Below are 14,862 nucleotides of genomic sequence, written 5' to 3'. Positions count from 1 at the left end.
TGGTGGATTGCGGTCATCCACCTTTGTTATCTGCTGCCAACTTCCCCGAAGAACGATATTTGGAACATAGTCTTGATACGGTCCATTCTTTCACGCGATATTTATCACAAATACTTTTTTGTGACATTCCACTTACGTAATCGCCAATAATTTTCTTTCTTAGTTCCAATCCAAGACTGTCGAGAGCCATTTTCGCACTTAAAGTTATAAAAATAATAAAAATAAATAATCACGCTTCTCAAGGCTTACCATGTTACATTTACCTTGTGATGATACAATATTGCTCTGTGGAACACAACGTCTTGGTTGGATGTGGACTGTATTTATGTAATGAAACGCTTGTTGTATTTCACTTCTTGTATTGATGTTCTTTGATAAAACACTTTGATAAAACTCACTTCGATAAACTGTCTTAATAATACTGACTGATTGACTTCCATATACTGACTGAATTACATGTCGATTTACATGTCTCTTATATAGTAAAATGAACCTGTGTGAACCTGTTCTGGAAGATTCTCTGGAGGATTCTAGATGTTTCTTTTCAATGCTTCTGGATGCTTCTGAATGTTTCTGGATATTTCTGGATGCTTCCAGATGCTTCTTCTGGAAACTTCTGCGTGCTTCTGGAAACTTCTGGATACTTCCTTTAATTATTAATGTATATATATATATATATATATATATATATATATATATATATATATATATATATATATATATATATATATATATATATATATATATGTATATATATATATATATATATATATATATATATATATATATATATATATATATATATATATATATATATATATATATATATATATATATATATATATTACATGCATACCTGCTTTGTGCTTTCTATTGCTACAAGAAATCCAATAAAAGCAGTCTTTCTTTTTGTTGTGTGCATTTCTGTACCTATTTTATATTGAAGACCAGTTATGTACCTAGCAATTTTATTTTATATTAATATTTAATTTAATATACAGATAAAAGGTAACATACAGGTAACTGAATATAAAGGTAAGAACATAAAGAGAGAGAGAGAGAGAAATAAATATAAAAATATTTAAACAATTTAATTTGAATATTTATAAAATATGCCTGTAAGCTTTATCAAAAAATGGATTCCAGATGCATTTATTACTGATGCGAAGTGCTGCGTTATAACCCTTAGCAAATGGATTTCTTGAATTAAGATGGTCAAAAAGGTGATCAATCAATCGTATAAATTTTACTGTAGCTTCACAACCCTTAAATTGTGGTAGCTTAAGTTCAGTCCAACAGTATTCGATAGCATCAGCAACACTAGAACTAAACACTTGAGTTGCAAGGTTAACTTTTATTTTCTGTTGCCTCCAATCTATATGTTGAGATTTAAGTTTATTACCAAGTCTCAGGCCCTCCGCATCTTGAAGGTTGTGTAAATCTTTAATATATTTCCAGCATATCTGTTTTTTTTCTGAATCAAACATAATGCCTTTTTCTGCTAATGTATTTCTCATCAGTTTTAGTATATGACATACATCAAGAAGAACAAAAATTTTTTCATTTGCTATTAGTGGATGTGAAAATGAAGGTACCATATTAGTAACTTTCAATGAAACCCCAAGTTCTGCCAGCATACTAAAATGGCAAGATGGACCATCACAAGTAGTTGATACAACTTTGACACTTGCATCAGACAAACGCTAAATACAGATTCTAATGAGATTAGCTCTTTCACTTCCAGTGAGACCATTAATAAAAAAATATCCACATGGAACTTTCCATGAACTATTAACACATACTACCATAAAAACTAATACATCCTTTGCAACAGGTGTTGAGTCATCGTCTATATCAGAGCCAAGATCAACATAACCACTGTATTTTTCACCGTCCTATGATATATGTTTTTTAATGCTCATTTCATCCAACATGAGAGAGCAAACTACTGTTTTATCTTTACAATTTGCTTCTTCAACTTTTATCTTTATAGCTTTGAATGCAGGTTGTAACATATTTATAGCTTTGAATGCAGCTTGTAACATATTTGCAATTACCTTGCAAATATGTTACAAGCCTCAGGCATTTTGCAGCGGGTAATATATATAGCGGGTTATATATATATATATATATATATATATATATATATATATATATATATATATATATATATATATATATATATATATATATATATATATATATATATAGAAGTTTGCGCTTTCCAAACCTTTTTTAGATGGTCAGGAAATTGTTTAAACCGAGTAGGTATAGCATTATTTCTAAGTCGAACTGTCTGACCAGTTCTATCAATGTCTCTTTCCATAAAATGATCTGAGCAAATAACACCAGATTTACTTGGTTGCCAATTATCACGATGCATCTTTAAAATCCATTCTCTCTTACGGTCTTCATTTAAAGGAAATCTAAAACATATTAATGTTATAATCAATATATATATATATATATATATATATATATATATATATATATATATATATATATATATATATATATATATATATATATATATTATTGTCATAGAATCTATGATAGAGATATATTATAATGTTAATCTAATTATAATACTATTGTTTTTATAATATTATTAAAGAAAGCAGTGGTCATTACATACAAATAAAAAGTTCTTCTTAATTTTATTTTAACAACAGATTCTTCATCGGAACTTCTTGAACTATCACTTCTTAAGCCCCCAGTTCTTTTCCTTTTTTTTGCACCCATAAGCAGAACACTCTGAACCTCGAAGATCTTTTTTTAATCCGCTCATATTTGTATTTTCTTAGCTGAAATTTGATACTGTGTATTTAAGTTTGATGTGTATTTAAAGCGATTAGTCGAAAAACAGCACTTAAAGTTAACGGGATTTAAATTTTTGGGGCTTTCCAATATGGCGATTTTGGCGTCAAAAAATTAGAAGTTTGTTCGGAGTTGCGCTACCCAGTTATTAAAGAGATCAGTGACTTACAGTCATAGTAAGTGAAAACCGTGTAAGAATAACGGTAAAATTTTAATAGACCAATCAAAATTAAAAATTTTTGCAGTGGTTTCTATCGGTACAGATGTTTTGCGCTAAACTTGAATTTTATATATAAGAAAACAAAGCGAATGTTTATGTACCTCATCCTACCATTTTTTTAATTATATCTTGAGGTTATACTTTCATATTGATAACATAATATCAAATTGAAATTTGCAGAAAAAATATTAGAAAAATTGGGCACTCCAATTATAATTGTACTTCTGAATAAAAATTAATTATTAAAAAACTAAAAATCAATTTGTAAAATAATTTTTTTAAACTTAAAATTTTGTAAAACACCAAAATTAAACCATCTCCAAAAATAATTTAAAGAAATTATGAAATATAAGTTATGTAATTAGTAAATAAAATAAAGAGAAAATTTTTCTTAAAAAATGCTGCTATAAAAGTTTTTAAATTGGTTTGTAGTTGAAGGTTCTTTTGATTTTGTTGCAGGAAAGTAAGTCGTCAAGTACAGCCTGCCAATACCTAAAAAACAAAAATATAAAATTACTATTGTCCTATCAATTTATCATACATGTTCTATTTTCATTCAGTTTGTAAATTCTATTTCATAAATCTATACACACTGTGGTTTGCATAGCTTTTTGAAAAGCCTAGCTTTAGATATGTTGTAGCTTAAATAGCTAACCTTAAATAAATCTTAAACCAATAGAATAATTTATTCTTGAACCAATATAATAACTTAACCTTAAACCAATAGAACTACTATATACACCTTAATTTATTAAAAATAAAAAAAAAGCATAACATTAAGAAAGGTGTCATCTTATTGATATTTTTATAACAGGTAATATTTATAAAAACTAATAGAAATAAATCATTTACATATTTTGAATATCTTATCTTTTTAATGAAGGTTATATGAAAATATCTTGAAATGATATGAATAAAATCCAAGTCTAAAAAAATACATTAATTTGAACAAATATAATTTGTTCAAATTAATTAAATCGAGATATAATCAAAATGCAAAAAGATTTTCAGAAAATGAAACCAAAAAATTTGTTGCTTGTACATTCTTTTTGATGTTTGTCAGCACAAATTTTTTAATAAAAAGCCATAAAACTGAGCAGCCTTGCAAGTCATTACATCTATGATACCTATTTTGAAATTCCCATTACTTGAAGTAATCTTTTTGTGACATACAAATCCGGAGTTCTTTTGGGACTTCGCATCCCTGCTTGGATCTTGGCTTTACTTAGATAACCTTAACACAAACATCAAGGTTTTTAATAATCTGATACCTTGTATCAGATTACTATAATCTCATACAAAGTATATCTGATACCTTGTATCAGATGTTTATCAACTTTAAAAAATAAACTACAAATTGTTTTTGTTTTTGAACATGCAATATATAAATGGATATAAATGAATATAAATATGAGAAACATAGTTTTTTAAGATATACACCAACATTTGTATGAAAAATTATTAATATAAAACATTTAAATCTATAAAAATAGAAAATTTGTGAACACTGCAGTTCATTACTTATATAATGTAACATATTCAAATAGCCGTTTGAATATGTTACATTTAAAAATAGCTGTTTATACATTTTATTCACAGTAGTACCAGTCTTTACATTTCTAGATGTTTTTCAGTAATAAAACTGTTGTAATCAATAATAAACTTGTTTATCAACTTAATAAGAACTTAATAATAAGTTAATAATATGTAACCAAGTAAAAAATTTATCCTTCATAAAAATATTTAATAAAGTTACAATTTGTTTACAAAGTATACAAAAATGCAGAATAAAATCCAGAAATTTTGAAATTTAATGAACATAACTTTGAAATTCATGAATACGAAATAAAACAGAAAACAAAACAAAAATATAAAAGTAAAAATAACAACTTATAAACAATTATGAAGATCAAATGATAAAAATATAAAACTTGGAACTTCAAAAACTTTCAAGCATTTTTTTTTTCTCACAAAGCCTACTTACCTCAGCCAAGTAAAATAAAAGGTAATATTTAGTGTGTTTAAATATCCTAATAACACAATAATGTTGCATAAACTTACTTCATAAAATGATCTGAATGCATTTCTTGGTTAAACACAGACAACACTGATGTGTAGCCAGTCACATGCTGCAAGTAAAGATATTTGTAAACATTTTTTCATACTATTTAATATATATTTATACCTACTAATAAATATTATTTTTATGAAATATGTTTTATCAAATATAAAATTAAAAAAAAAGAAATTTAAATGTCAAGTGACAAATAAATAAAAAATTGTATAACATTTATACTTTAAAATTCAAGATAAAGTCTTAAAAATAGTTTGTTTGTTTTTTAATCAAATAATTAAAAATATTTTTTTAAAATGGCTGCCAATTTTCTGAAAATCAGTCAAAAAGTCACATAGAAACATCAGGGATAAACTCATTCTTATCTTTTACTTCATTTATGAAAAAATTCCACAAATAGTCCTTAGTGTGTTAGGTCCATATTTAGTTAGAAATTTTAAAGTTAATTCATTATTTTAGGTTTTAAGGCTTTTTGAAAATCAAAAATGTCAATTTTTATAAGAAAAAATAAGATATCTCAAGATATATTTATAAACTTTCAAAATCTCTAGCTTAAAAGAAAGATATTAATGCAAGTATCAATTTCAAACGTAAAACTGTGTGTATAGATATAGGTACGTGGACTGATTTTTTTAGATTGAGCATATCCTAGAATGTTATATATCATTAGAAAGCCCTTCAGTACAGTATTTTAAAGGTGAAAAAATTGTTAAAAACGAGCAATTTAAACAAAAGTTATGACGTTTTTAGTAGCAAATTTTCGATATATGGATTTATTGAAGAAACTGGTTCCAAAATTATTTTTTTTTTCACTTAAATTGTTATAACTTTGTCAAATCTTATCCAAAAGCCTATATCTTGGTATCAAAAGATAGATGTAAGAGTAGGCTACAATTTCATATAACTCTCTAGATAAAAAGGGTGTCTAGAGGGCCAGAGGGGGTACCGGAACACCATCATACCTTTAAAAAAATACAAGTTTTTCACACGAAAGAGTGTTTTCCTGATAAAATATGTTATCTTTAAACACAAAAAGTTGTTCTAATTTGCTTCCATTCCATTTTCAAATATTAGAGGTCTATTTTAGATTAAAGGGTGGATGTCTTTGTTACGTTTTAACACCCGCCAAGTGAAATGTAACATTCTTATAAATACTTTAACCTAAAAAACACTGAATATAATTTGTGTTAAAAAAGTTTAAATTATATTTTCTTACTTTACAGCATATGCAAGTGGTGTATAAATTGACATTAAGGGCCGGACATGTGCCATGTCCGACGCCCCTTCCTGCCCAGCCTTCAACCTAAAAAAAAAGTTTTTTAATTATTTGAAAAAAGGCTATAAATTGAGTTTGGTGGAAAAAGAGAAATAAGTATTTAAATTATTTTAATATGTTAGTTAGGGAAGGGGCGTGTGCCACGCCCAACACCCTCCCCCCCCCCCCACCTCTCCCTTCTTATTCAAACTTGAAAAAATGTCAATAAAAATTTTATAAATGTTTTTAAATTGTGTTTATTTAAAAAGAGAGACATAACTTTACAAATCTTTACCACATTATAATCTTTACCACATTACAAGATGAAAGTTGGAGTATCCACCCTAAAAATAAACCAAAGATAAAACTAATTTTAAAAATAATATTTTTAAAGTACAAAATATAAATTTTTAATGTACAAAATATAATAAATTTATGTCTTGGCTTTTAGTAAATGATATTATTTAAAATTCCAATATAGAAACTAAATAAATCATTTTTAACAATAGACACCACGTGAAGGTAAGCCAGAACCGTCTATCAAAAATATTATACAGCAAGTTTTGTAGCTTGCAAAAAGAGTACTTGCAGTACTCTTTTTGCAAGCTGTATTGCTGTATTATAGTTTCAGCTAAATTTGCCTAAACAAACAAATAAATATATAATAAACAAATAATATATAACAATTTATTAAAAATTAATAACATTATAAACAATGTAAAAAAATAATGAAATTATATAAACCTAAAAAATCTCAAATAATTTAAAAATCTCATATATACCTTCTATAAACAAGTAACGGTTACAAGAAACTAGTATTTCAACCTCAATAATGCAAATATAATTTTTAGGAACTGTATAACTGTATAAACATAACTGTATAACTGTATAAACATAACTGTATAACTGTATAAACATAAGGTAAACTAATTTAAAATCAAATAATTATTAATAAAGTCAAACAAACAGTTTAAATAAACTAAAGCAAGAATAGTAAATAAGTATGCAAAATACCCTTCAAATTTATCAAGATTTGAAATATTACATACTAAATTTAACATTGCATTTAACGTGGCCTACGAAGTCCTAAAAAAACCTAATTCTATTGAAAAGTCTACATCTATCTATAGTTTAAAATTTACAAGTTTTTATACTACAACTTTTGAAATGTTAAAAAGTATTTTATTAGGCCTATTACAATTTGTTTTTAAATTTTTTTGCGTAAAAATTTGAAAAAAAATAATCGAAATGCTAATAATTGTAAAATTTGGTAAAAAATGGAAAACAAACTTGCTGATATGAAATATGTATTTTATAAAGAAAAGGAATGGTGGTGTCTAATAATTGTAATAATCACCATGGACCACAAGGCTACCACCATTTCATCTTCTCTGTCTGCTTCCTCTGCTGCCACGACCTCTACCATATCCCCTTCTGCTGTGGTTCCCAGCACCCTTGTTAGGAGGATGATAGGGCCATTTAAAGGATTCATTGTCCTTTCCTCCTAAGTTGACCCATCGTTTGAAAGACTTATTGCTAGTAGGTCCAGGATGCTGGGACCTATATAATAGATACTGTTGATACGTTAGCTCTAAATGACAATGATTTGTAAATAGATTAGTTCTTAATAGCATTATGTAAAATTTAAAATAAAACAATTAATTGTGAAAGTGATAGGCTGAATAAATAATATGAACAACGTATTAATCAATGATAGCTTAAAAAAATGTTAATAATAGTAATAACTTCATTCTGCTGCACTTTGAGGGATAACACAATACTAATGCATTAAATAGGGTAAATAAGTAGAAACATAAATTCAATAATCATTCAGAAACATTTCTAAATCATAAATTTACCAGCAGAAGGTTGTGCACATGTAACTAAAGATAAAAAAAAGTTTTTATACAAATTTTCAATTGATAAGAAAAGTGTACATGTTTGCAAATAATATCTTTTAAACTTAGAAATGGTAGTAGATTAGTACTTAATAGCATTATGTAAAATTTAATATAAAAAAATTAATTGTGAAAGTGATAGGCTGAATAAATAATATGAACAACGTATTAATCAATGATAGCTTAAAAAATGTTAATAATAGTAATAACTTCATTCTACTGCACTTTGAGGGATAACACAATACTTATGCATTAAATATTGTAAATAAGTAGAAACATAAATTCAATAATCATTCAGAAACATTTCTAAATCATAAATTTACTAGCAGAAGACTGTGCACATGTAACTAAAGATAAAAAAAGTTTTTATAAAAATTTGCAATTGATAAGAAAGGTGTGTACATGTTTGCAAATAATAGTTTATTAACTTACTAGTCGTTGTAGCTGCTGAAGATGTAACTAAAGGTTATCAAAGTTGTAATTAAAAATAAATACTTTAATTGCCAAGATATATATATAAACATATTTAAAAGTAAAAATTTGTAAACATACCACTTATAGCAGATATAGAAGGAACTTGTAAAGAATGTAAAGGTTGAAAATAATTTAATAAAAAATTTATATTGTAGTCCTCGAAAATATGTACACACATATTAAAATGTAATAATCGGTTAAACTTACCATTTGGTGAAGACGAAGATGTAACTAAAATTCAAAATTTGTAATAAAAAATAGATATTGCAAATAATGACTTTGAAATTGGTCATTAACATATACAAAATTATACAATTTTACCAGTGGTAGGCTGTGTAGATTCGACTAAAATTAAATTAAAAATTGTACACAATATCATTTGAAATTAATTAAAATTAAGGTGCAACAACTATACTAACAAAATGAAAATAAACAATGAAAATATAACTATAAAAAATATAAAGATAATATATTTATAAGCAACATGGTTATAAACTTATTAACAAACAACAAACAATAAGTAAAAAACATTACCTTATGTTTTTTAAGTGTTTCTATATATAGGAAGATATTATAAATGTTTATTAACATTTACTTATTGTTTACTATTTTCTCTTTGTGATTTTGTAAATATTTTTGTAATGAATAAATCCAAAATTTATGTGACTTATACTTACGAAATCTTAAAAAATCTGCAAAAAGATGGGTAGGATCTAAACAAGAAATAAATATTAGACATGCTTGTATAATGATTTAAACACTAATACACAGATAAACTTTATCTGATAAACTTTATCATAAAGAAGTCACAGATAAACCTCATCACAGATAAACTTTATCACAGATAAATTTTATCATAAAGAAGTATATAGTCCATACATTATAAAAGACAATAACAATGATATGTTTTATAATAAACCACATATAAATAAGTATATTACATACTTCATTAGTTTAATCTTAACAAAAAACTTCTTAGTGTTTTTAAAATATTAAATGTTAGTGTTTTTAAAATATTAAAACTTTTGCTACTGAAACATTAATCTTTTTTTATATCATATAATGATATTTGATATTTTATATTTGATAATTGATATTTTATTTGATATTTGATAATTGATATTTTATATCAAACCTTAATTAATTTTTATTTAACATATAATATATGTTAAATAAAAATTAATTAAGGTTTTACATTAATCATTATTTATGGATTTGAAAATAGTCATTAATACTATTATTATGAATAAAAAAAATTGAACTTACTATCTGTTAGTGCAGCAAGAACATTTTTGTTAATATTGTCCATATTAAATTAAATCTAATAATATAAATCAAAATAATTCAAAATAAGATTTTTATTTGAATCGGTTCCGTAAATCGCGATTTACACGTACCTAATAGATAAGGTAACATAGTGGTTTATCGAGCATCTTTTTGTAGACTTATTTATTATGATTAAAATAATACGAAGAATGTGTAAAAATACATATACTCTTCCACGTACAAAAAATATAACTCTTATTTCAACATATTAACACATTAAAACATTCAACTTTTGAACAATTAAGCCATGATCTTTGGTTAATTAACTGCATGTTTTAGTGTAGACTGAACCAAACAGAAATATATTTCAGTTTACACAACATTTAGTTTTAAAAGTCGCGCGAACAATTCGCGCTGAAAGATTATTGGCCAAAAATTAACGCCGCGAATTGTTATATCTAAAATATATCGTTATTGAGGGGTAAAAATCATTAATGTATAATCTTTTTTATTCTAATTTATTGAAAAACCAATTTATGACGTCAGTGGTATTTTTCCACTGTTATAAATTTAATTTATTTCTCAGAATATTATTAAATTTGTCTAGTTTAATTTAGCTTACTTGTCCAATATCACCTTTTGAGGGAACTAAAAACCTACAAGGTAGTTTGTTTTAAAAATTTGGTTTATGATTTTTGAGTTTTTCAAAAGCTTGGGCAGGGGCAATTAATTCAATTCTGTTTTCAAGGTTGATATTTTTAGAGATAGTTTGGGCTTCTAAGTCAGTTGCATTTTTCAAATTTTCAAGGCTTTCTCATGAGAACTAGTAACATTGTTGCGTAAGATTTTTTCGCTATTTTATTGCTTTAGCTAAAAATAGCTCCTAGCTATTTTTATATTATTTTAATATCATATGTTTATAATATGATAATTTTAATATTATATTAAATAATTTTAGGGGCTTTCTTATGAGAATTAGTAATACTGTCGTGTATGATTTTTTTCGTAGTTTTCTGTTGTAAGTTGGTAAATTTTAATTGTTTTATCAACGAAAATCAAAATATTAGGGTTTGATTTAACTTTTTTAACACCTTTTTTTTATTTTTTTTGAAATTTGTTACTTATTTGCCGAAGCTTTTCGTTTTAATTAAGTGCAATAGGTCATTTTCAATATTTTTCTTATCAAGTATAAAATTTTTTTGTTTTAGATATCATTTTCTTGGTTATTACTAATCATCTGTATTTGTTTTTTGGTTCAACAAATTTTTTTATAAAATATTCAACTTTTAAAATATTCAATCAAAGAAATGATATAACTTTTTTGATCTAGAATAGGATGATCTGGAATAGGGATGTTTTTCAATGACTAAGTGGCATTAATTTCCATTTTTACACGGAATGTTAAAACCATGGCCGCCTATACTAACAAGCCTCGTAAACGCGTAAATCGGAGCCTAGGGCTGGGGGCCAATAAAAACAACAATAACTAAGAAAAAGTTAAGTGTAGCATAAACATTTGCTTGTAAAAAAGCGTTTCATTTTAGTGTAAGTGAACTATAGCTAATCTATTTATTTTAATTAATAATTAAAATATATTCATAACAAGTTTCCTACAAAGATAAAAAAACATTCCTTAAAAACTTTGTCTATAAAAACAAAACTTTCCTCATCTATAAGCTGCAAAATTTTTCACAAAATCACACAATCAGAAGATACAAAAAAAATATATGTTATAGTATATTTTAAAATGCTGGAGTTTCGAAAAAACCATAAATTGAACATATTTAGTAACAATAAAATTTGTAACAAAGTTTTTAAAATATTTTAGATATAGATTAAAATACTAAATTTTTTACCAAAATCACTAAACAAACAGAAAATATAAGTAACTTAGAGTTTTAGAGTTTTCATAAGTAAAGAACACATACAATAGGTTACTTTAAAAGCTTTAAGATCTTTTGTGACTCTTTAGATGACCTTGAGGCATATAAATTAACATAGTTTTTTAAAAAAATGTTTGAAAGTGAAATAGCACGTTTCTTTTCCATATTAAAGTTAAAAGACTCTGATATCAATATTAAAATATTGCAGAGTGACTTTTGGCAGACATTATGAACAATTTCATGAAACAAAATATAAGAAATTATGGTCCACTGACAAACATTGTCGTTTGGTATTTTCAAACCTCCAAAATTTATTTTAGCAGTATAATTGCCGAATTCTTCATAATAAAATTTAGCTTCTTCTTGCTCTTTAACTTCATTTCGCACAATATATCCAGCTATATATACTAATCCTGCTTTTGTATCTGTTTGTACACTCTTTTCTAGCTCAGGCAAGTTGTCAATTATATCAATAGCATTACTGCTAAGAAAATATCCACATTTCTGGCAGTTGTGTCCACTTTCTACTGATAAAAAATCAATGTCTATACCGATTTTAAGACTTAGTTTTGCTCGTTGAATTCTTACTTTTTCAATGACTTGTTGTACATTGATAAAATATGTGCCTCCAAATCCTTGTCGGAGTTTTCCAAACATTTTTTTTAGTGGCTTAGTTGTAAATTTTCTCAGTGTTACATAATTAAACAATTTCTGCAGCAAAAACTTTGTAAGGGCTACTAAACCACAACACGTATGAGCTAAGGCTACACCTATATCTCTGGTAAACTGATACTGTCTGCTGCCTTGTTTGCTTGTCATTTGTTCTGCCATTGTTGCAAGACTGAGTAAAAATGATAGTCTAGCATCTTCTGAAGTTAATATGACTGCTCTATCTGGATCTTTATATCGAATATCAGCATACAGTCTTTTTGTATTGACAACTTTCCAGAACTTAACAAATATTTCAATAAAAGTTATGGTGTCATCTGCTTCTTATATATTAATGTTAGATTTTATAGCAGTTAAAATTTTATCACAAAAGACTTGTAGATAAGTACACCTTTTGTCTTTCAATAGGTTTCGGTGCAACAGACACACTTGTAAGTTTAGACAACTTTACAATATTATTTTCTTCGAGTCTAAACAAACTTAAGATATTAGACCAACATGCATATTTAGTTTCCTTATTATATTTATAACATACATTTTTTTCTGTAATCCAGTTATTACAAACAAATTTAAGTAGATGCACCAAGTCATATAACAAAAACATATTGTCAACACATGGTCAACCATGGATCAACAGATTCAAACAGTGCTTGATTTACACGATTATTATCACATATTAAGGCAACCGGTATCCCTCCAGCGCTCTTTATTCCCTCTAAAACAAATTGAGTTTGTTCAAACAGAAATTTAGAATTAAGCTTACAAACAGGTAAAATTCTGCAAAGATATTGCGGTCCTCCATGCTTTCCCAAAGATTGAGCTAGGATGGTAAGCAAGGAGCCTAATAAACATACGATCATACGATATATATATATATATATATATATATATATATATATATATATATATATATATATATATATATATATATATATATATATATATATATATATATATATATATATATATATATATATATATATATATATATATATATATATATATATATATATATATATATATATATATATATAGAGAGAGAGAGAGAGAGAGAGAGAGAGAGAGAGAGAGCAAGTTTTAGGTGGTAAAGTTTGTAGGTTTTCGACGCGGAGCTGCGAATAGGAACGGATAGAGAAATGTGGTTCATGGTAATTAAATGTTGTAGTTATTTATTCTATATTGTTTTAAACATGATTCTGATTCAATAATTAAAACTTCTTGTTAAAAATTATTAAAATGAATTTATAATAATACATTAAATTTTACTAGCGCGTTCAAACCAAGAATACTAGAAATTTAATATTTGATTATGAAAAATTGGTCTACTTTACATTTGGTTACCATTATATTTAGCATTTTTAGGCATCCATTATATTCTTGTTTACAATATAAATGTAAATTAATTATGTGTTTGCTCTATATATTATGTGTGTAACCAGAGCCAACGATACGGGGGGCCAGAGGGCTTAACCCCCCCCCCCCCCAACCAGGGCAGTCGACGCGGGTTTTAAATTGGAGGAGCACAACCGTCAATTTCTAAAAAAAAAATCTCTATATCTAAAAATTTCTAAAAAAAAAAAGGCCCTTTACAAATAAATTGGGGGGGGGGGGTGTAAGTCCCTGGCCCCCCGTGTCGTCGGCTCTGGTTAGGTTACTCACATATTATATAGAGCAAACACATAATTAATTTACATTTATATTGTAAATAAGATTATAATGGTGCTTAAAAATGTTAAATATAATAAAATATCTAACAAAACATCAGATTTAACGACTAACGTTTCTGACTTTGGTTTCACCGACTAATATTTTGTCCAGTAAAACTGGTATTAAACAATACCAACAATAAACACACGCTCAAGATAAGAATCCAGCTGCTCGTAGATCAAAGTTTATAATATTCATTGTTTTCAAGGTCGCAGCTTTGTAAACATTTATTTAGGCCGGCCAGCTTAAATGAACGCAAAATCAAAGAACCGGCACTAGTACAAATTTATTACGTTGAGTTAGAGATTTGGATTTTACGACATTCATCAAATCTGGAATGTCATAATAAGACCATTAAGAAAACGTGGTAAAAAATTTTTGAAGTTTTAAGAAACAATTTTTATTGTTTACGCAAACACATAATTTAAAATTTGAGAGTAAATAAAAAACATTAAGCTCTATTATTTACAATAGATATCCATACTATGTGAGATGTATACTTTTCTCCCATAAGAGCGACATTTTTTTTTTCCCTCCCCAAGTTCGCAATAGTGTGTACTTCACATTTTTTGTAAAAACTCACTAACGAATCACTTGTG

At 26.4% G+C, this 14,862-nt stretch overlaps 1 protein-coding gene across 8 annotated transcripts; it reads right to left on the bottom strand.

Moving 5' to 3' along the window:
* Positions 1–3,129: 3,129 nt before the first annotated feature.
* Positions 3,130–10,359, bottom strand: LOC136080780 (uncharacterized). 8 transcript variants are annotated; one of them, XM_065797886.1, is made up of 12 exons: positions 10,005–10,134; positions 9,416–9,451; positions 9,060–9,083; positions 8,946–8,969; positions 8,697–8,723; positions 8,588–8,611; positions 8,226–8,249; positions 6,662–6,710; positions 6,328–6,414; positions 5,099–5,166; positions 3,890–4,271; positions 3,130–3,529 (listed from the first exon to the last, which is right to left on the bottom strand). In XM_065797886.1, the coding sequence occupies exons 1-10, from the start codon at positions 10,045–10,047 to the stop codon at positions 5,160–5,162; spliced, it is 345 nt and encodes a 114-aa protein (XP_065653958.1). In that variant the 5' UTR covers positions 10,048–10,134; the 3' UTR covers positions 3,130–3,529; positions 3,890–4,271; positions 5,099–5,159. The 8 variants fall into 8 exon arrangements, with proteins under 8 accessions (XP_065653958.1, XP_065653957.1, XP_065653959.1 ...); XM_065797885.1 differs by lacking the exon at positions 3,890–4,271; XM_065797883.1 differs by lacking the exons at positions 3,130–3,529; positions 3,890–4,271; positions 5,099–5,166 and adding exons at positions 7,724–7,957; positions 10,136–10,359 and having other exon boundaries at positions 10,005–10,059.
* Between the last annotated feature and the right edge of the window lie 4,503 nt (positions 10,360–14,862).

Source organism: Hydra vulgaris, chromosome 05 (assembly GCF_038396675.1).
Source record: "Hydra vulgaris chromosome 05, alternate assembly HydraT2T_AEP".
NCBI lineage: Eukaryota > Metazoa > Cnidaria > Hydrozoa > Anthoathecata > Hydridae > Hydra > Hydra vulgaris.
The sequence above is the reverse complement of the archived record's forward strand: the minus strand, read 5'-3'. Positions and strand labels throughout refer to the sequence as shown.

Coding starts and splice junctions, on each gene's coding strand:
- LOC136080780 (XM_065797883.1), bottom strand. CDS start 10,047: ATGGACAATATTAACAAAAATGTTCTTGCTGCACTAACAGATA. Junction 9,452..10,004: donor TCTTGCTGCACTAACAGATA/GTAAGTTCAATT, acceptor TTTCTTGTTTAG/ATCCTACCCATCTTTTTGCA. Junction 8,970..9,059: donor ATCTACACAGCCTACCACTG/GTAAAATTGTAT, acceptor TTTGAATTTTAG/TTACATCTTCGTCTTCACCA.